This window comes from Homarus americanus, unplaced genomic scaffold (assembly GCF_018991925.1).
Source record: "Homarus americanus isolate GMGI-L3 unplaced genomic scaffold, GMGI_Hamer_2.0 scaffold36188, whole genome shotgun sequence".
In the NCBI taxonomy this organism is placed as follows: Eukaryota; Metazoa; Arthropoda; class Malacostraca; order Decapoda; family Nephropidae; genus Homarus; species Homarus americanus.
Window position 1 is genome coordinate 3,991,673 of NW_024718183.1, and position 21,757 is coordinate 4,013,429.

The following is a 21,757-nucleotide window of genomic DNA, read 5'->3' on the forward strand; positions in this document are numbered from 1 at the left end:
TATAGTTGCTAGATATTTATTAAAAAAATCATAATCTTTAACAATGTAAAATGACCATGACATATAAGGTGCAATCATTATACACTCTAAAGTTGTCATAATGCGATCATTTTAATTGTTACGTTTATGATATTCTAGGCTTTCTGCCATCGTGGTCACAAAAGAGCATATAATTGAGAGAAAAACTGGCACCAATTTTCTGAATATGCATACAGTACTTAACACACTAGAAAACATGGTGCTAATAATTAACCTCATATTACCTACTCAACCCAAAACTGAAATGTATGATCCTACATTAATGTATTTCAGGAAATGACAAAAAGTCACATTGGTCACTCATTTCTTAGAGGCATAAGCCTTTCAGAAGACCAAATACTCTTCTACATAAAAATGGGTTCTAAATTCTGAAATTCTAAGCATTATTAACAAGGCTGCCCCTCTGCAGTAATAAGCAGCCATTGCAGGGAGCAAGATCCATTCTTCCTATCCTCACACAACTTAAAACTTAATCATGTCCTATCTCACATCCACTTACAACATACTGATACTTTTCCTAACCTCAAAATGTACAGTTTAATAGCACTATATGTCAGAAAACTGACAATTTACTGATATATTCCTAGCTTTACACAAAATTACCCTTCGTTTTCTTTTTACACATGTAAAACTTGTGTCAAGTGCCAAAGATAATATCTTACTGTGATTTATGTTACACATCAGCAGTGGAATTGTTAAGAGCTTTAGTAAATGTAACAAAGGCAATCAGGTATTGATTCATCAACAGCATTTAGGTGATTTAATACTGACTTCCTTTAATCTGACAAGCACACCAACTGTAAGTTTCACAGCCAATCAAGTTGATAATAAAGAGTTGTACAAGGACAGGTGATACAGTAAATAACCTCACACTTCGACATCAAAGATTTCCATGTTATAGAGATTAAACCTGGACTACATACAAAGCAATCATTCACTCAAAAGATATAATTAAATTAAACTACAATTAATGACTGGTGGATGATGGAGAAAATGAAATAAATCAAGTGTGTATAAGATTAACTGACTATAAAGTACATTTATGGATGGCAAAATATAAACAAATAAAAACCTAATAGTATCACCTAAGACAAACTTACTGTCCAAATGATATAATCATAATGTGCAATATTATTCTTCACCTTGTCTTACGGCATATCAAAGAAAATGAAGCACCAATTTTGAGATGCATTTTTCAGAAGCGTACTTTTTGTAAGTATTGAGAAACGTTCTTTTTTCAACATGTGAAAATCTCAGCAACATTAAAACATGTTCTCTATAATATCAAGGTCATACTCTTAGCAAAATAAGAAATGCACCTTCTTAAATAACGAAATACTTTCTCTGCTATGCACAGAATCATGCTCTCTACTACATACAAAACATGTTTATTGCAACACAATGAACACGATCTCTGGCACATAAGGTACAGTACATGCTTTAAAGGAAACATGCTAGATGCATGCCTATTAACATAAAAGACATTCTCTTGCAATTTAAGATCCTCTTGGGAGAAGACACACCAGGTTCCTTGAAACTGAAGACAAGTTATCACACAGTTAAGTTTAAAATCTAGGGCTTTCCTTCTAAAAATAAGCAATTTGGACATGCAAATGCTAAAAAAGATAAATTTAGCTATATATAGGTGCACCACAGCATTGCTGAAGTATTTTTTTAATAACATGCTAGAAAAAAAGAGGCTATCATTTAACACAACCATTTGCCTTTAATTAAAAAATGAAGCATTCGTCATACTTTAAACTGTGCCAATGACTCAAAATATATAATTCTTCCTAACAGATTTAAAATACAATAATGTTACTCCAAATTATCATTCCATTACAGATTTACATTACAAGGCCTTTTTTTTATCATAATATCCTTAACATTGATGTTCACCTTCGGTTTTTCCCCTGTGTATCGTGGGACACTGTTAAAACAGAAACGCTTGAAAGCTTCTACATCCCTCTCTGTTTCATCAAGCTCCCCTTCTGCCACATCCTTTGGAGTAAACACACTATCAATCGTTGTCATATCTTCAAGATGATTTTTTTTACCTTTCTTGGTCTTTTTCTTCTTATTGGAGCTCTTCTTATCGTCGTCTCCCCCCATGCACTGTTCATGAACATGTTCTCCTATAACACTGCCATTGTATGTGTTATATTTTATATTAGCTAAAGTGTTGGCATTAGCCTCTAGGTACTGAGCATAACGTGCCTCATGGGCAATATCTTGAAGAACATAGCCCACTTTCCCAGGGAAGCTTCCATAACCATTGTTATTAATCTTGTGGTTATTATTAACACCTTGTGGTTCATGCATTGGTTTTGTCTGCTGCTGATACTGTTGTTGCTGCTTCTGTTGTAGTTGCCTTTGTAATTGTTTTTGCTGCTTCTGCTGCTGTTGATTCTGCTTCTGCTGTTGTTGGTTCTGTTTTGGTTGCTGTTGTTGATTTTGCTTCTGTTGCACCTGATTAAGTTTTTGCTGTTGTAGATTTTGTTTCTGCTGCTGTAGTTGATTCTGCCTTGTCTGCTGTTGCTGTTGCTGTTGTTGCTGCTGCTGCTGCTGCTGCTGCTGCTGCTGCTGCTGTTGTTGTTGTTGCAGTGGCTGTTTTTGTAATTTTTGCTGTGATTGATGCTTTTGTTGGTTTAGCTGCTTTTGTTGAAGTAATTGTCGGGTTTGTGTTTGCTGCTGTTGTATTTGTTGCTGCCTGACCTTTCCATTCTGACTACTAGAACTAAAGTTTTTTGTGGGCTGGTTTGTTATGTTTTGAAGAGTTGTGTCCTTACCATTCTGCTTACTGCTTTTGCTGTTTTGTTTTGTGACATCTTGATGCTGCTTTTGTTTTTGTTGCTGGATTTCTTGAGTTTTTTGCTGCAATTTACCGTTTTTTGCTAATTGCTGGCTATTTTGTTTGCTGCAAGTGTTTTGAACAGCTGGTTGCTTACAATTCTCTTTCTGTTTTTGGTTCTTTTTATTTTGGTTCTTAGTGTTTTGTGTTTGACCTTGTGCTACATCACACTGTTTAGTCCACTTCCCAGTTGCTAAATTGTACATCTGATCCATTAACTCATCTTCTTCTCTTTGTTTTTGTTCTTCTCTCTCTTTTTCCTCCTGTAATTCCTTCTTCTTCTTTTTGAATTTCTTTTTCTGAGTCATATTGAGGGTACTAGGGTCAATTAATCCATTTACTGCCATCATGACTCTTTCATCAGACGAAATCTCGCGCTTTGAAGAACTACTGTTAGTGGCTGGGCTTGCACCTAAGTAACTGTTGTTGGTGTCTACTACAATGACATTATCTTTATCAGGATAGTTTCCTGTACCATCTACAGCACTATTCCAGCTTAATCCTGGGGCATGTGTTCTACCATAAGGTTTAGCTATAGATGTTTCCTGTGTTGCTGAGAATCCTTGCACAAGTGGACTTGGGTACACATTGGGATTTGGTAGAAATGGTTGTGAGAAGGCACCTCCCATACTATTGGAAATGGTGACCATGCCTGGCTGTCCTTCCACTTTGTTGATGGTTACTCCTGGAGGGAGATTGAAAGACTGAGCCATATCATCACCATCATACACAACAGCAGATACACCACTATTATGATTGCTAACTTTATTACCACTATTTTTATTATTGCTAGGATTGGCAGTGTTGACTACTTTACTTTTCTTTTTGTTTTTCTTTGAGTTACTAGATTGATTATTTTGTTGTTGCTGCTGCTGCCTCAGAAGCTCTTCTTGCTGCCTTTGAAGAGCTAACTGTTGTTGATGAATGTGTTCTTGTTGTTGGCGAAGAATTTCTTGTTGTTTTTGTAGCTCTAGCTGTTGTAACTGACCTTTTTGTTGTTCCTGCATTTGCTCTTGCTGTTTTCGTAGTCGCTGCCGCTCTTTCTTCTGTCTTTTCTTGAACTTTTTTACTTCTTCTGGGTCGAGTCCCTCAGGCACTGTTGGTTCACTTGGTGAAGGTTGAGACTGAGATTGAGGATGAGGATGTGATTGAACTTGAGGCTGTGACTGTAACCGATTTCCTCCCTTCTTGACACTTTGCCCTGAGTGACCCCCATTACCAGACACTGCTGTAAGAATATAAAATACTTGATCAGTTTTAAATGTTGTAGAGTTCCACCACTTTCCCAACTGAAAATGACATTAATATTGTAGAAAATTATTTTCACACATAGTATAATACTCTCTCTCTCTCTCATGCAAATTATGATATATATATATATATATATATATATATATATATATATATATATATATACCAATAGTAATCTTTCATAATTATTTACCATGGATGTCCAGTACAAGTTTTTTGTTCAGTGGAGCATTAATAAACTCAGTGTTGGGGTGCTAACACCACCACCTACTATCTCACATTAACAACTTGGCAATACTGAATGACCCCACCAATTCACCAAAAGTTTTCTGAATTGGTGGGGTCACTCAGTACCTTACAAGGGTGAGGGCTGCAAGGGGAGAGTATTACTAAATGTTTTAATTAGTACTAACCATCAATGTTGGAGGGGTTGTAACCCCATAAACTTAAGGTGTACTATATACAAATCTCCTTGGCCTTACATGATGCTATAAATACACTAATGGTAGCAAGAAAGTGGTTAAAAATTCATTCAACATTCACTTTTAACTAATTATTTAAAGCAATGCAATGCCAATGATTTGCAGACTGGTCTCTCCTTTGGGAGTTTGGTCAAACCCTTGAGAGGTAAATCACTAAGAAATGCTAAATATTCATGAATGAGTAAACACTACTAGTTAATATAATAAGGCATGCAAAAATTTGGCAGTTATATGAAAGTTATTATTATAAAAAAAAGATAAGAAATCTCACCTTGTCCATTAACCAATTTGAAGAGTACTTTATCCTTCTCTGGTTGGTCACCTTTGAGTGTGATGGTAACAGTGGGCTCTGAGTTGTTGGGATCCATCACTCTCCTAATTGTTACCATTTGTGACCCTTTGTCCTTCTCTTTAGTAGTGGTGTCCATGCCTTTTAAGATATTACTTAGGCTACTAGGGCCACTTAATGGGGTAGGATTAGCAACTGTTTCCTTGCTATTAAATGAAGCTGGATTTGCTACCAGCGGTGGAGTGGGTGCTGACGCCTGTCTACTGGATTGATGACCTTGCTGGTTTGATTGCCGATAGGGGTGCAAGATGGTCCTCGCAGATGAATGCGACTGTGGTGGTGGTTCTGCAGAGTTCTGTATTAGAGATGGCACAAGCTTTGCTGGAGGAGGCTTGCATTTCTCCATGGAAGTTGGTGAAGGCTCTCGAGGGCGTTGGGAAGCCATCTAAAACACATACACATTGTTATAAAAAACAAAATAAATAATAAATAAATAATAAAAAAATCTAAAATGAAAAACAAATACAAAGTTCACACTTTTCTAATCTGAATAAACTGGTTTTGCTTTTGGAGAGAACCAGTTTAATGTCCAAAGTCCACAGCACTCGTTCAGACAACAGTGTCTCTCTGAAAAGCAGCAACGCAATAATTTAAACCTCTTGTGTCATGTTGGGCCAATGAAATGTGTCAACAATGGTGGACAGCATCTTAATATCCTAGGTGTTAGAGAGTACATGAGGTCCATCCTAGGTGTGAGAAAGTACATGAGGTCCATCCTAGGTGTTAGAGAGTACATGAGGTCCATCCTAGGTGTGAGAAAGTACATGAGGTCCATCCTAGGAGGGAGTTACAGAAACAATTTGTCTAAACCAATTTTGTATGAGTGATTTTTATTCCAAGACGAACCCCCCCCCCAAAAAAAAAAATAATAATAAATAAATTAATAAATATCCAATGAAATATTCCTTAACTAAATAAAACCATCAGCAAACATTGTGTGTGTGACTTGTGTGATGGCTTTAAGAAAGTTCAAGACAAAAAATATCAGAATCTAGATCACTTCCTTGTTTTTATCACATTCAAAGATGATGGTAAAAGAGTCAACTGTGATGAAACATTCTCATATTCAAACTAAGACTTCAAAATGCTCGTTGGAGATTTTTTTCCGACAATGACAGAAATGTAAATTGTTGTATTTTCTCCTTTTGTCTTCAATGTCTGTTTTAACAAGAGCTTCCCTCCCAAAGTAAAACAAAAACCTCTAACAACCCAATGAAAAAATAGGCAATATCTAAAACAAAACAAAAAATCAGCAAATAAGCTGATTTCAGAGTATTAGAAATTGATGCAAACAAACTGGACTGCTAAATGTAACTACTATAAAACCATATTGGTCATGGACAAGCAACTGTAAAAAACTTGGAGTGGACTGATTCTCTTCTGAGCAAGAAAAGTCAATCTTAATCCACAGACATTGCCAATATCAAGGTCTGTGTTGGTGAGCTGAGAATGAGATCTTGCTCTAGTTGACACCCATCATCTCCTATCACCAGACTATGACAGTACAATCAAAGATCCAAATAAACTTGTTACATATAAATTACCTACACATTGTATGATTGTCTGTCAAAGAAAATTACATGAAGGCAAATTTGAGCAATCTAGCTATGTGGTAATATGTGAAGAAGTTCAAGCGAGGTTGTCAAGACACTGAGCTGTAGAAAACTGGATGACTGTTGTGTACAAGAAACTAGATGGAAAGAAGGATCACCAATGCTGATTACTGGTAAGAATAGCAGTTACAAAATCTTCTGGAATGGTAGTGATTCTGGGGTGTCAGGTGGTGTTCGGACCTGAATACAGTACTGAAAAGTGGGTGAAAAAATTGTTAGAAGAGTAAAATGGGTAAAGGCAAAGGCAGGAATCTGATAACTGTTCTATCTGCATACATACCACAGGTTGGGGAAAGAAAGGAATAAAGGGACAAGTTCTGTGATGAGTTGCTGCATGTAATAGTGGAGCTTGGTGAAAGGGACACTGTAGTACTGGGTGTTGACCTAAACAACTATGTTGATGAATACACAGCAGGTTATGAAGGTGTGTATGGTGAGGAAAAAAAAAAGGGAAGGGGAGGGGGGGGTTGCTCTGGATATGGTTGTATGCTAAATGTTGTTGAAGAAAAGAACAAGTAGGTTGTGATACATATGAATCAGGTGGCACAAAAACTCTGATTGCATACATACTTGTCAGGAAATCAGATAATAAGCTTGATAGGGATGTAAAAATGATAGCAGGGGGGAGTACAGTAAGTCCTCGCTTAACATTGTCCCAGAAACCTTTGTTTTCTTACAACGTTGTTACTCTTTAGACACCCATGATTTCAACAACATTGTTTTACAACCCACCCGATTCATTATATCATTGTCGCCCAGCATGGACTACTTTGCATGGCATGCAGAATATGTCCCCTCATGTCTTGCCAAACTATGCTTTCTCTTGCGGAGCACCACAGCATCCCCAAACTTCCACAGTGTACGGATGTGTTTAAGTGCTTTTGCTGCAAATACTGTACTATTACCCAACGAAATGGCTACCAAGCGCCCATCAAGTGGTAGCGATGCTAATGTTGTGAAGAAGAAATGCAAAACCATTAGGAGTATTGTGTCGTGAAGGAAACACGACAATACATACTATATTCTTCAGCTCTGGGATGATTTCAATACCAGTTTTCAAAATAGACAAGAAACATATTGACCTTCACTTTTCTAATTTAATAACATTCAGTATAATGTTATGTTAGCAGAAGCCTCAGATAAAAAAAAAAGTCTGGTTACTGGGGAAAAATCTGTGACTAACATAACTGAAGAAAAGAAAAAGATAACATTAGTGAAGTATTTCATGATATTAATGCTTGCTGTATGCTCTAATTTCTTTTAAATCTGTAAACCATAAAACAAAATTATTAATTTTGGTTCTGGACAAACAGCACATACCATTTAATAAACTCAGACCTACTCTGGCCACCACCCATGAATTTCTCACAATCACAACCTTCCATTAAGTGAAGGTGTGAAATGGCATAACCTCATTGTCTCCGGGAACAACTACACTCCTCCCATTTAAATAATCTATAAAAACATATCTTCTGAATAAGGACTAAAATTTTGGCCATAACTGTAATTGTCTCTCATAATTTGTCCTTAACAATACTGTACAGCAATTTGATATTGCGGTTCTGCATTGTTTCTTTCTTCATTGTCCTGTACTTCTCACACAAAGTTAAGGGAGAATGTTTGCCACCTATGTGCTGTGCCATCAGTTTAATGTGTACCAGGGCATACTTCACACTACACAAACACAGTAAACAAATATTTTAACAGGTGCTTCTTCAAAAGAGCTGCAGTTCTGTAGAGACTGTGCCTAGTCAAGATTATTATAATTGTAAAATTTATATCTGAAGCTTTTTGGGTTAATACTCATCTTTAATATCTTTTACAATAATACTAAACCTTACCTGTGGTGAGGCGGAAGTGCGTGACGTCTGCTGGCCAGGGCGTACGACTGTTATGGTCACATCTGGAGCTCTCCGTCTCAATTCTGCCAATGGCCCATCTTCTTCAATCTCCTCATCCTCTTCACAATCACCTTCTTTCTCCTCAAAATCTTCTTCCTCTTCATCTCCTTCCTCTTCTTCTCTTCTAATTGCCATCTGCAGAAATTTAAATTTTTTGGCAAATGCAATTGAATGCATATGCTTATAATTAGCACACAACCATGTACAGATACTTTAAAATATCTGAATACTGCACCAATTCTTTCAATTCAAAAGCACTCAATTCCTACACAAAACTATATGTATTCTTAATTCTATATCAATATGTTATTATTGTACACTCTGCATGTGTATTTTTTTCTAGCCAAATAAACTGTTTCAATATTATTACCAATGAACTTTTTAATTTACATTTCATTCTTTCAAGAAGTGTCTAAAATAATTATATTGCACACTCTCTGACAACAATAAAAAAATTCATTGGCATGAGCTATTATGAACTAGGTAGGGGGATTTCTCCCCTACCCAAACACACCTTTTTGCTTCTTCCTATGAATTTTTTGTAATATTAAAAAAAATAATAATATTGAAAATATATTTCACAACCATCACCATCTTCATCAACACAATAAAAACAAAGAAATTAGTATAGATAATGCTTAAAGTGTTCAGCAGACAATAATGAAAAGCCTGGGCAACTGTTAAAATGTAGCCTTGATATATTTTCTAAAAAAGTGCTGCCATCCACAGGAACTGCTGTTAGTGCCATTAGTCTCCTCTCTGGGGCAACATAAAAGGTGTGAGGCTTTGAGGTTACTGAGCCTAGCTTTCCCATTGTCCAGGGTTGTAAAAGAAAATGTTACAATAACACCCACAAAAGTTCAAATTATACTGTACTGGTGGACACTTGTTGAGAGGCAGACCTGGGTACCTTCTAAGTTTTATCACTACTGCCCACCCCCAAACAATTACCATTGTTTTTAAACACATACGTTTCAGAGTAATAAATCATTCGTTCTCATTAAAGTAATTTTTTTTCTAAGGATCACCTGAAGAATAGCCCCCAATTTGTTTCAACTGATGATTAATCCCCTAAAATCCTAAATCCTTATAACTAGTCCAAAAATGTTAGTGAACACGCCTAGTTATGATTTTTGTCAATAGATGGCAATACAAGTCGTGTTTATACTCTGTAGTAGACGACTGCCCATCAAACTCTAGTTCCATCCATACTTTGCAACCTCCTTAACATATCTATCTTATTTGTCGTGCCACAAAAATTATTTCAGATGATGCATATGACACTGATGATTATTCTGACATTGAAGAATCCGGTAGTAATACCCAAGAAGATGAACTTTCTTCATCTGATGACGAAACTAAGTCTGCTGTGATGGCGCCGCTCAGCTGATGCTAGAGGATGGAAGAAAGATGATTTTTTCACCAACCAAGTGTCTTATTTACTTGTGTACATGTTTTTGTACATGAAAATTCTAATGCAATATTTTATTTACAAACAAAATGTATTTACAATAAAATTTTAATTTTACTTTCTAGCATTCTTCATGATATGGCTAAATTATCTCGGAATATTTATTACAGTTATTTTCAGTTTCTTGTACTTGCTAAAATAATAAAATATGCAACAAATATTTTATGTTTAGTAATTTGCATATATATATATATATATATACATATATATATATATATATATATATATATATATATATATATATATATATATATATATATATATATATATATATATATATATATATATATATATATATATATATATATATATATATATATATATATATATAAACATTTTAAAACTAAAAAGAAATAAAATACATGATTTTTTTTATCATACTTTGGGAGAGAGAGAGAGAGAGAGAGAGAGAGAGAAAAAGCCATAAAGTAAAAGTTTCAACACTAATACTACCTGGGAGGGGGGGAGGGGAGGTTAGGTTAAATTAGCATTAAGATGAAATGAGCTGGGGGGCTATTTTCAGGTGATCCAATTTTATAATACTGAACCCTCTCCACCAACTCAGACCTCCAGACAAGGTTGAAGGAGACTGTTTGTTTGACCACTCCTGTTTCCAATATAACAGATGTGTTCATTCCCCTGGGTTATGAGGGTGGCAGTGGAAGAGCATCAGAATGACTGAGCATGACTTTTGCTACAGAAAAGCTATACTGTACCTGACTGATACTGAAGTACACACCACATGGTTAACCTCCCCTATGATACTGAACTTCCACATAACTCCAATACCAATACTGTACTTCATTTATTCTACTTAAGTTGATTTTTTTTATTTTGCATTGACTGACACGTTCTGAAATTTAATTAACTTTATTTTTATTTTGGGTGTCACACTATAAATGAAAAGACTGTATAACTAAGCAATCTGGTTATCCTACCTCCTCAGAATGGGTGATGAGGAAGTTGGTTGGAAGTGAAGGATAACAGCCTAAAATCTAAATGACTTAACCAGCTGACAGTTGAAATGGGCAACTGTCAATGTACCACTAAATAATATACTGTACTGCATACACTAAACAAAGATACCAAGATGTGTGTGTCCCTTTGACTTACACCATTCTCCCATACATATTTTCCTTCTCTTAATTAAGGTTGATATGTTCATTTATCCACCTCAAAAAGATATGGAGAAGTGCACAACAAATTATTATTATTATATAACACGCACGCACGCACACACACACACGAGAAGGTTATTCAATAAATAACGAGACTTTTTGATGTAGATGGCAGAGGGGAGGGGCATGAGCAGCGATCATGCTACATGTTTAGACATACATAAGCTACATCTTCATCTTTTTGTTTAGTCAGTTCATTCGATCTGTTAATACAGTAATTGTTTAAATTTGGAAGGGATAAAACCAATTGAAATTTGTCACAGAATGTCACTTCAATACAGAAGCAATAGCATCTGACGAGCGAACATTTGCAAGAGGGTTGAACAATTCAAGAAAGGTCGAACAAGCATTGTGGATGAAGATCATGCTGAACGACCTGTCAAAGTTTCAATATCCACATTGCACCAGAACATTGAGCGGAAGTTTTGGGAAAACAGACGCACCTCGCATAGTCCAGATCTCACAAATCAGACTACCACATGCTTGGTTGGCCAAAACAGCTTTACGTGGAATGCATTTTTCGAATAATGAAGAAGTGAAGAAAGAAATCAGAAATTGGTTATGGAGTCAGCCGAAAAGAATTTTCGCCACACGAATAAGAAAACTCGTAGAAAAATGGGAGAAGTGCATAGCTGTAAAGGAGAGTGTGGAAAAATAGGTATGTGATCATTACTTCTGTGATTACATTCATCTGTCTCATTATTTATTGAATGACTCATATATATATATATATATATATATATATATATATATATATATATATATATATATATATATATATATATATATATATATATATATATATATATAACCCAACAATCACATTCATGCAACAGTAAGTTACAGAAATGCCTTCCTTAAAATATACCACTAAACTTACATTTGTAACATTATTTCCTTGCTAAAGGAGCCAAAGATAAATACCTTTTTCTGTCGCTGTCGAGCTTTCTTTGCGGCCTTCTTGGCATGCTTGGCTTCATCTGTGTGGTTGCCCTCTATGAAATCCAAAATTTTATCAATATTTTGGCCCCCTAATGGAGTGCTGCCACCTTTGGTTGTTGGAACACCAGAGGTCACAGGAGTAGGAACGGCAGCAGGAGTTGGGGTATTTGATGAGGTCGTCCCAGCAGAACAAGAAATGGCAGAACAACTTCGAGCCTTTTTTTTTCGTGACAGAATTTGCAGCAGTCGGTCCCGTCTGTCACTGTATTTCTGTCTCCCACCACCCTGTGATGAGAACAACGGAAAGTGTAAATATACATATCGAGGACCAGTTAATCCTAGGAACCCTGCATGTATTTAAATGGATTATTTACACAGAAGGGTAACAAGATATTACTCTTTGGAGTTCAGGGGCCATCATGGGTTGAAGGTTATGGACTGCTACCATAAATTCTGGATTACAACCTTAACCCCAAGCTGAATAAAGTCATCTGGCATTAGCCAATAAAACTTAAAAGGTCACCGTACTGAAGGGATTAAATGGCATCCCTTACATAGTAAATTGCATAATCAAACAATTAAATCTTTGCTGGGCAAAAAACTTGTGCTCTATTAAATTTTACTCCATAAAACACATCACTACTCTTCATTGGCTGTGTCCAGCAAATCAGTTGATTGCCTGGGTAGGCGGAGACTCTTGTTACCAAATCAAAGCGGGGAATTCCTCTAGGCTGATATGTTTGGTCTGTCGCTCTTATGTACCACAACTAAAAACACCATTCCATTTTTCCCATGATAGGCAATGAAAGCAAGGTAATTGTACCTAATAAAAAAAGCTTGTATATGTGGTCCAAATTTCAGAGTTGTAAAAGTACCAGACTTTGTTACTTAAGTAAAATTATTGTTACCTTGGCAAAATATTACTCAAGTAGAAGTAAAAAAGTATCTCATTCATAAAGTAGTCAAATACTGAAAGTATAAAGTAACAACAAAATTACTGTTTCAAATATTAAAATAAATCCACAGTAAATTAAAAAAAAAACTTGTTAACTAAAGATAAAAATAAAAGACACACAGCATTACACATGTTTATTTGCAAATCTTTCTATTGAGATCAATCAATAACTGATTCTCAAAATTTTGGCTGTCAAATCATGATCTTTCAGGCCCAAATATAAGCCCAGCATGACCTACCGAAGAGAGAAAAAAAAATAAAATAAAAAATAATATATACTGTGTGTATATATATATTATATATATATATATATATATATATATATATATATATATATATATATATATATATATATATATATATATATATATATATATATATATATATATATATATATATATATATATATATATACACAGGATTTATATCTAATATTGAATTATGTAAAGCATTTTAGAATCACAGCCTCTTTGAAATTCATTTTAGGTACAGGTATATGCAAAGAGCAACTGACGTTTAACGGGAAGACCAAGTCCCTGAAGGATGAGAGGGTATAGCCTAGGTGAGAGGGGTGGTCAAGGTACTAATGGAAACAAGAAAGTCCGCTGTCATGGCCACTGCCAACTGACTTTACCTGACGCCACCTCACCTCACGAGACCTCTAGGTATGAGACAGCGTGGTGTCTCCCCACACTCACACTGTACCCTTCATGGCTCAATCCACACCATACCCCCCACCCACACAGCTCTCTTACTATGGTTAATAAATAATTAATTAACTAAAAAATATATTATGAGTTTGCATGTTAACGAGTCACGATTTTTTTCTTCAATTGTATTGGAATAAAAGTATTAGAAAATCATACTAAAGTAAAAGTACTAAAAAATTTGAGTACTTTTTAAAAAGTAAATACCCCAAAATTTTACTTGAGTACAGTACTCAAGTAAATTTATTTAGTTACTTTACTACTCTGCCTAATTCAAAGAGGAAAAAAAAAAATAACACACTAGTGGTTCAATGTGCAGTAATCCTGGCTGGCATTAGGGTGATGCTTATCTGAAGCTATATTAGAACCCTTTGTAGGTCACCCCAATTGAAAGAGGTGTCTGAATTTGCCTGTTTACCCAGCAATAATTGAGAACCTAGATATTAATAAATTTGAGGTTTGTGTTCCAGGGTAATAGTTAACCTTGGGTAAGGTTATATTGGTGACAGGCTCTAAACCTTAAACAAATGCACATCTAGGTGGCCCTCAGAATGACCAGCCTGAGGCTGTCCGATAATTTTGACTTGTTAATAACCAAGTTACCTGTTTATGATGGAGCATATGGCAGTAGCAGCAGTCACAGTGTGGGTCCTGGTGGGTGGACGACACAGTAGTGGAGGAGTCACTCTCATCCCCACTGCTCCACTCATCTCCACCACTTGTTTCACTCTCCTCCACACCTGAACACAAAGATAAAGAAAGTCTTGAGATGATCTTTTACTAAATGTGAAGGATTAAAGGAAAAAAATTCATTTAATTTAAGGAAAGAAACAAGTGACCTGTAAGACCCATTGTGCTAACAGCTGCAGGATGAGCCCCCTTTTGTCAGAGGGCATAAACTATTATTTTATGATGTGCAAGATTCTAAATCAGTTATGGATAGGTTGGGGGAAGTCATTTGTTAATACAGCTACTGTGTATATCCTAGTTATTTTAACAGAGGTAAGGACTCAGCTTATAACTTCCTACACCTACACAGTCTAAGTTCTAAAGCTCTTCAATGAAAATTTTAGTTATTCTGAAACCCTGATATGATTTCCACCTAAGATATATTTTCAAGTGCTGGGCTCAACAATATAATTAAGAGCACATTGTCAGGTCATGAAAGGCCACATACCAACACAATGGCCAACTCTTAAACTAGATCAATATCAATTGTAAGCATTCCTGTAACATGTATTATATACTTTAATGAGACAAATTACTAATACTAAGGACAAATGAAATAAAAAATAATATACAACATATGAACAGAAGAAACCTTCTACTTTGAGAAGTCAGAAGAATGTGTGAGCTAGAGGCTCTTGTAATTGGAACAAGGATTGATTATACCAACAGCCAACAATAAAGACGTGCCAGCTCTTCAACACCTGGAGATAACCAAGGGCAAAATAAGAAAGGTGATTAAAAATTGAAAAGACAAAAGTCTCCCGGTCCAGATGGGTTACATCCAAGAGTCATTAAGGAGATGATGGAGGAACTACTTCAGCCTCTGAGGATCTTGTTTGAAAGCTCTTTTCAAGAAGGAAATATACCTGAGGACTGGCATATTGCATATATCACAGTTATCTATAAGAAGGGAAGTAAAAGTGAACCAGGAAACTACAGGCCAGTCAGTCTAACTGGTGTAATCTGCAAATTAATGGAGTTAATATTATGGGATGAGATGATATCCCATATGAAAAAATATAAATTGTTTAGTAATAAACAGTTTGGCTTCATTTCCGGCAGGTCAACAGTCCTACAGTTGATTAGGGTACTAGACAGGTGGACAGAAATTATCGATGACAGTCAGGCTGTGGACATAGTGTATTGTGACTTCATGAAGGCTTTTGATAGAGTACCCCACAAAAGACTATTAGAAAAAGTATCTAGTTATTGCATTGATGGAAAATATCCTGATTGGGTAAGGAAATTTTTAACTAAGAGAAAACAGAAGGTTGAGGTAAATGGAGAAGTATCTGACTGGAGTGAGGTCACTAGTGGGGTCCCTCAGGGTTCTGTCCTCGGCCCTCTGCTGTTTGTCCTTTTTATCAATGACCTGCCTGAGGCAATTAAACATGACAGTGAGGTATATCTATATGCGGATGACAAAAAGATTTTTAGGAAAATAGAACGAGATGAGGATTGTGACATGCTGCAGGAGGACCTGGATGGGATCAGGGGTTGGACTGAGAAGTGAATGCTGAACTTTCACCCAGAAAAAAGTAAATACATGAGGATAGGAAGAACAAAAGTTGCTGACCAGGGATATCATATGTACACCACAATCAAGAAGACCACTGTAGAGAAGGATATAGGGGTAGTCATCGATGATAAGCTGACGTTCTCTGACCATCTAGCTGAGAAAATCAACAAGGCTAATAAAATAGTGGGCATTATTAGAAGAACTTTTGTTCATCTGGATGCACCTATAATCAAGGCTCTGTATACTGCTCTGGTTAGGCCACACCTTGAGTATGCTAATCAAATTTGGTGCCCATATCTCATTAAGGATATTGAAGCAGTAGAGAATGTACAGAGGAGGGCTACCAAATTAGTACCACAGATCAAGGATTTATCTTATGGGGAAAGACTGATGAAATTAGTTACCGACACTGGCGTACAGAAGATCTCGTGGGGACCAAGTGGAAACATACAAGATAGTGTGTGGCATATATGACCAGGCATGTACAGCAGGAATGTTCCAGATGAGGGAGGCTGACACTACCCGGGGGAACACAAAGAAGATCTACAAAACAAGAGAGGCTAAATTTCAGAAGACATTCGTTCCCGAGTAGGATTGTTAACAACTGGAATGGGTTACCTGAGTAGGTAGTGAATGTGAAGACGGTGGAAAAGTTTGAAGCAAAATTAGATAAATACTGGAAAAATCAAGAACAAGTATATATTTATAGGGCACAGATATCCGCCACACGCAGCCACCGTCTGAGTAGAGAAGAGGCTATTGAGCTGGAGTCACAGGCGTGAGCCTTTTCCAGAAGATCATCTGTGAGTATCTGTGAGTATACTTTATTTTTTGACCAGGATGAAATAAAATTGGCTCAAGGAATGAGGGCACTGAAGACTCCCAAGAAGGGGGTTCCTCACCCACACCCTCATCTTTCATTCTCCCATTTGTACCATCCACTGAACTTTTTTTAGTGCCCAATTGGCTATAGGTATTCCATCTCAGTCCATACTTTTTTTTTTTTTACAGGCACTAGCCCATCTGAGCACAGGTCAGTGACCCACATTGGGGCCTAGGGGGCAAAAATATAATTATAATAATAATAATAATAATAATAATAATAATAATAATAATAATAATAATAATAATAATGATGATGATGATGATGATGATTATATTATTATTATTAATAGGAAATAATAATAATAATAATAATTAAAACAATAAATAAAAATTATAATAAAAATATAATACAATAATTATACATAGTACACCCTTGTCATTCGCAAGTTTGCGATTTGTGATTTTGATGATTCGCAGTAAGCAGATGGTGGCTACGGTGGCTAGCTTGCGAGCCTTTTTCCCGCAGCGCAAAGAGTCATCCCACGGGCCCACAGCGTCTCTGGCGCAGCATCTCATGTTGTACAGTACAGTAGTCTCAAAATTTTAGTGTTTCTGTGTGAAAATGGCTCCTAAAAGACTGCCTAGTGTCAGTGCTAGTGATGCTAGTGGAGTGAAATGTAAAAGGCAGAAGACAGTGATGACCCTGACAAAGAAAGTTGAATTATTAGACAAGTTAAAGGAGGGAATGAGTGCTGCCACGGTTGGTCGGTTGTATGGTGTGAACGAATCCACAGTGCGGTATATAAGAAAGAATGAACAAGCATTTCGTAATTCTGTTCAAGTGAGTGCTCCTGCAAGTGCTAAAATGGCGCAGGTTGTTAGTGACAAGAACATAGTGAAAACAGAGACAACACTGAACATTTGGATTGAGGACCAGCACCGCAAAAATGTTCCGATCGACAGCAACGTGATTCATGAGAAAGCTAAGAGTCTTCATGCCCATTTTTACGAGTCAACAAGTGGTGAAGGGGCTAGTGCGGCTACTGAACCAACTTTTACTACCAGTAAAGGTTGGTTCAAGAATTTTAAGAAAAGATTCTCTCTCCATAATGTGAAACTGACTGGAGAAGCCGCATCAGTTGACCACACAGCCGCAGATGCATTTCCCGCCAAGTTAAAGAAAATAATAGACCAAAGGAAGTGTTTAATGCCGATGAATCTAGTCTATATTGGAAAAAGATGCCGGGTAGAATGTATATAAACAAGCAAGAGGCGCGTGTCCTTGGGTTCAAGACAGCCAAGGACAGTGACGCTCATCTTCTGTGGCAGTGCAGCTGGCCCCATGATCAATAAAATAAACATTTAAATAAATACTAAAATAATAATCACAAGTGTACCCACTGTATTATTTCTATTAATTAGTGAACATAACTTATGAATGGGCTAAGAAGGAGGCTGATGCTAATTATGCTACACACACTCCAGATGGTCAGTGAGACATGATGAGGTGGAATGCAAAGGTTAAAGACAAAATATAAAACATCGTACACTACTGTAGCATAGGTATGGTGGTCACAGCAAGTCCATCACGCGTTGCTGAGTAGCTGCTACATTGGCACACACATAGGAGAATGGATGGATGGACAGAAAGATACAAAGATATATGGGTGGAAGGACAGAGTGACATAGATGCACAAACAATCCAGAAACAGAGCGTCCCATGATACTGTACAGGACAGAAAATATGAAGAGGATTTGCATGACATTTAAAGGAGTTGGTTATTAACTGTATACAGAAACCAAGAAAGAAACAATAAAGCCACTTACTCTCTCTACTGGGTGATCTCTCTACCAGCTCCAACTGTTGGTTTTTACTTTCTTCTAATCCATTTACACATTTACCTGAAATATAATTAACCAAATTACCATATATATTATTTCTTTTGACTATTGTTCATATAAACTATCATTAGTGTTTATTCTGGGTGATTCAGCAAAGAGTACATTAAATTGGAGGATGAAATCCTTGGATAATTCTAAACCACAATGTCTCTATGGTAAAATGTCAGATTCTGCATAGTTTCCATGTTACAATACATTTAAGATGCTGTATTAATGAGAGTGAATTTGAAGTGAAACCCCCGTAGGCTTTTGTAATCATTTATTCACAGATCTCTAAGGTGTGACCCCTCTTTGTTACAATCTAAAGGAAATGTTCAAAGTTGCCCCCTTCTGCCTCAATGCAGGCCCATACACGTCGTACCATTGATTGTCTGACGCGTTCCAGAATGCCTGGACTATGTTTAATTTGCTCGCACCTGTCACGAACACTTGGGCATATGCAGAATCAGACATTTTACCATAGAGACATTATGGTTTAGAATTATCCAAGGATTTCATCCTCCAATTCAATGTACTCTTTGCTGAATCACCATGTATAATATACAGTACAGTATACAGGGTGTTCATAAAAGATCTGAACAATTTGATTTTTAATATTTTTCATGCTAATTAAGATCTAAAGCTAAAATTATGTGTAAGCAATAGAGCAAGCATTAAAGTTTTTCATACATGTTTAATACATTTCAACAAGTGTGCCATTAGTCGCCCGTACAACATCCAATTGATATTCAATTTTTTGCCATGTGCGTTCAAGCATGCCAGCATCAACCATCACCATTGTATCCCTGACCCCAATTCATAGTTCATGGATGTTGGCAACCTTGGTCTTGTACACAACATCTCTAACAAAACCACAGACGAAGAAACCCAATGGCATAATACCCAGTGATCTTGGAGGCCAAGGGATAGGTCCATCATGACTAATCCAGCAACTTGGAAAATTACAATATCAATCAAATTAGTTGTCAAACAATCATTCAGTAATCAAGCAACCCGATTAATAATAAACTTTGAGGGTTGCTCTAGTGTTTACACATGGTTCTAGCTTTATATCTTAATTAGTATGGAAAATATAAAAGAATTAATTCATTCCGATCTTTTATGAACACCCTGTATAATCATGCAGGTACTTATGTAACAATAATTCATATAAAACAGAATCTCAATAGATTCCTAATTAGAGCTTGACAAAATGGGATAGTTTGTCAAATTCACTTATAATACAAACTGTGTAAAATTTGAAAAAAACTTGTACCAATTTACAAAAAAAAAAAAAAAATCAATAATAATAATAATAAAGTTGGTGAAAAAAAGAAGATAAAGTGGCGGTGATAATCCTGTAGATGATCGTTAATGATAAGAGGTTGGTGGAAAATTTCCTCTCGTGAAGCTTCTACACAAACCAGGTTGGGTCATGGGTGTGCTGGACCACCTTTGTATGTTGCTTACAAATGGTTTCCTACATTTACCGGGTATTCAGAATTAATTTGTCTTCTTTCTCTTTATTTATTTGTGTATTAGAGCTACAAAGTTTTTGTCTGAGTAATGTTGTTAGCAGTTAGTGTACATGTATTTGTTTAGGGCACACAAATCTCCACTCAAAGATTAATGTTGCGCATTTCCCACCTACCACTAAAATGCTATACAGTATTACTGATGCTTGCTCAAACTTCAACACTAACTCTCTGAGAATGTTTAATAAATGTTTTAAGTACAGTCTCATTCAAGATTCTTCGAACACTACTGGAGACAGCTGGCAACTCAAGGCCTTTTGTTTACTATAGTATGTGGTAAAATTATAAATGAATGTAAAATTTGATCGGTGATTGGTTACTTAGTTCCCTGTTGCTTACCGTATATACTCGTGTGTAGTTCGAGTTTTTAAGACCAAATTTTTATGCAAAAAATTGGGGGTCGACCTCTACATAGGTAATAGTTTTGTTAGGTTGAACCCGTGCATGATGGGAAGGGCGAGGAGCAACTTTTAGCTTCAGACAAGAAAAATATTTACCATTTACTGCCAGTTAACAATGAAAACGTAAAATATGTACCAATTAGTAATGAAAAGTTGTGCAGTTCCTTCAGGCTAAATTACCTTACAACGTGCTTTCAGTAGTCTGTTGAAGTTCTTAGCACAGGCTAACTTATCATATCATATACGGTATCACAGTACTCATTGATCTACAAAAAATACCGGTAATAAAAACCTTTTCGATATTTCAAACTTAATATAATACCCGGTAATCCACTTCAACCTCCTATTGTTTACAACGATGCATGACGCACCACCAGCTGTTGCATATCAGCTAGACGGTACACGTGTTTTCTAATCGTTTTCAGTTAAAAAACTGTTACATCACACGTATATTTGACCTTAACTGTGCCTGAATGAATATATTCTCGGAAAAAAATAGCAGTTTTGCTGAAACGTGATGTATTTTAATGTAAAATAGGATAAAATACATGACGAAAACAAAAGACTTTACCTAACCTTCCGATGTTCAAGAGAAGTTACTCGTTTTTTTTTAATAGTTTTCGGTTAAAATACTGTTATATTACAATGATATTCTCTTCATACTGTGCTTGATATAATACATTCACGGAAATGTAATATTTTTTTCTGAAATGACGTATGTATTACAGTGGAAAGTGGGATAAAATCATGACGAAAACAATCGACTTTCACTTTGTTTCGTTGTTCAAAAAATGTTACCATAATTGCTTTTTGAATGGTTTTCAGTTAAAAAACTGTTGTATTACGATAATATTCTATCCCAATGTATGTACTTAAATTAATCACTATCTTACAAGAATTCCAGCAATGTAAGTTATATTCTGCCAAGTCAATTCAGTGACAGTTTATAAGTGAAAAACTTAAACTCCCTATATTTGACTTGACTGATAACTACGCACTTGGAAACCTTCCCGCCCGGCTGTCAACACCTCACCTCACCCCCTCCCCCCTCCTCCCAGCCAGGGTGAAGGTTGTTTTAGGCTTAAAGTTTTTATCTTATAAAATGTCACAGATTAAACTTAGCAGAAT

The 21,757-nt window shown here is 36.1% G+C and overlaps 1 protein-coding gene across 4 annotated transcripts in view; it reads right to left on the bottom strand.

Annotated features, from left to right (window-relative positions):
* LOC121859263 (PHD finger protein rhinoceros-like) overlaps nt 1-21,757 on the bottom strand; it is a 58,584-nt gene continuing 36,827 nt past the window's right edge. For 3 of the 4 annotated variants that reach the window (XM_042356017.1, XM_042356020.1, XM_042356016.1), the window contains 7 exons: nt 18,640-18,714; nt 14,343-14,479; nt 12,060-12,362; nt 9,810-9,878; nt 8,427-8,621; nt 4,895-5,357; nt 1-4,118 (listed from right to left, as the gene is read on the bottom strand). In XM_042356017.1, the coding sequence (XP_042211951.1) occupies nt 1,879-4,118; nt 4,895-5,357; nt 8,427-8,621; nt 9,810-9,878; nt 12,060-12,362; nt 14,343-14,479; nt 18,640-18,714 (3,482 nt within the window). In that variant the 3' untranslated portion in view covers nt 1-1,878. The remainder of the gene's footprint in view (nt 4,119-4,894; nt 5,358-8,426; nt 8,622-9,809; nt 9,879-12,059; nt 12,363-14,342; nt 14,480-18,639; nt 18,715-21,757) is intronic. The other variant, XM_042356019.1, reaches the window with a different exon arrangement.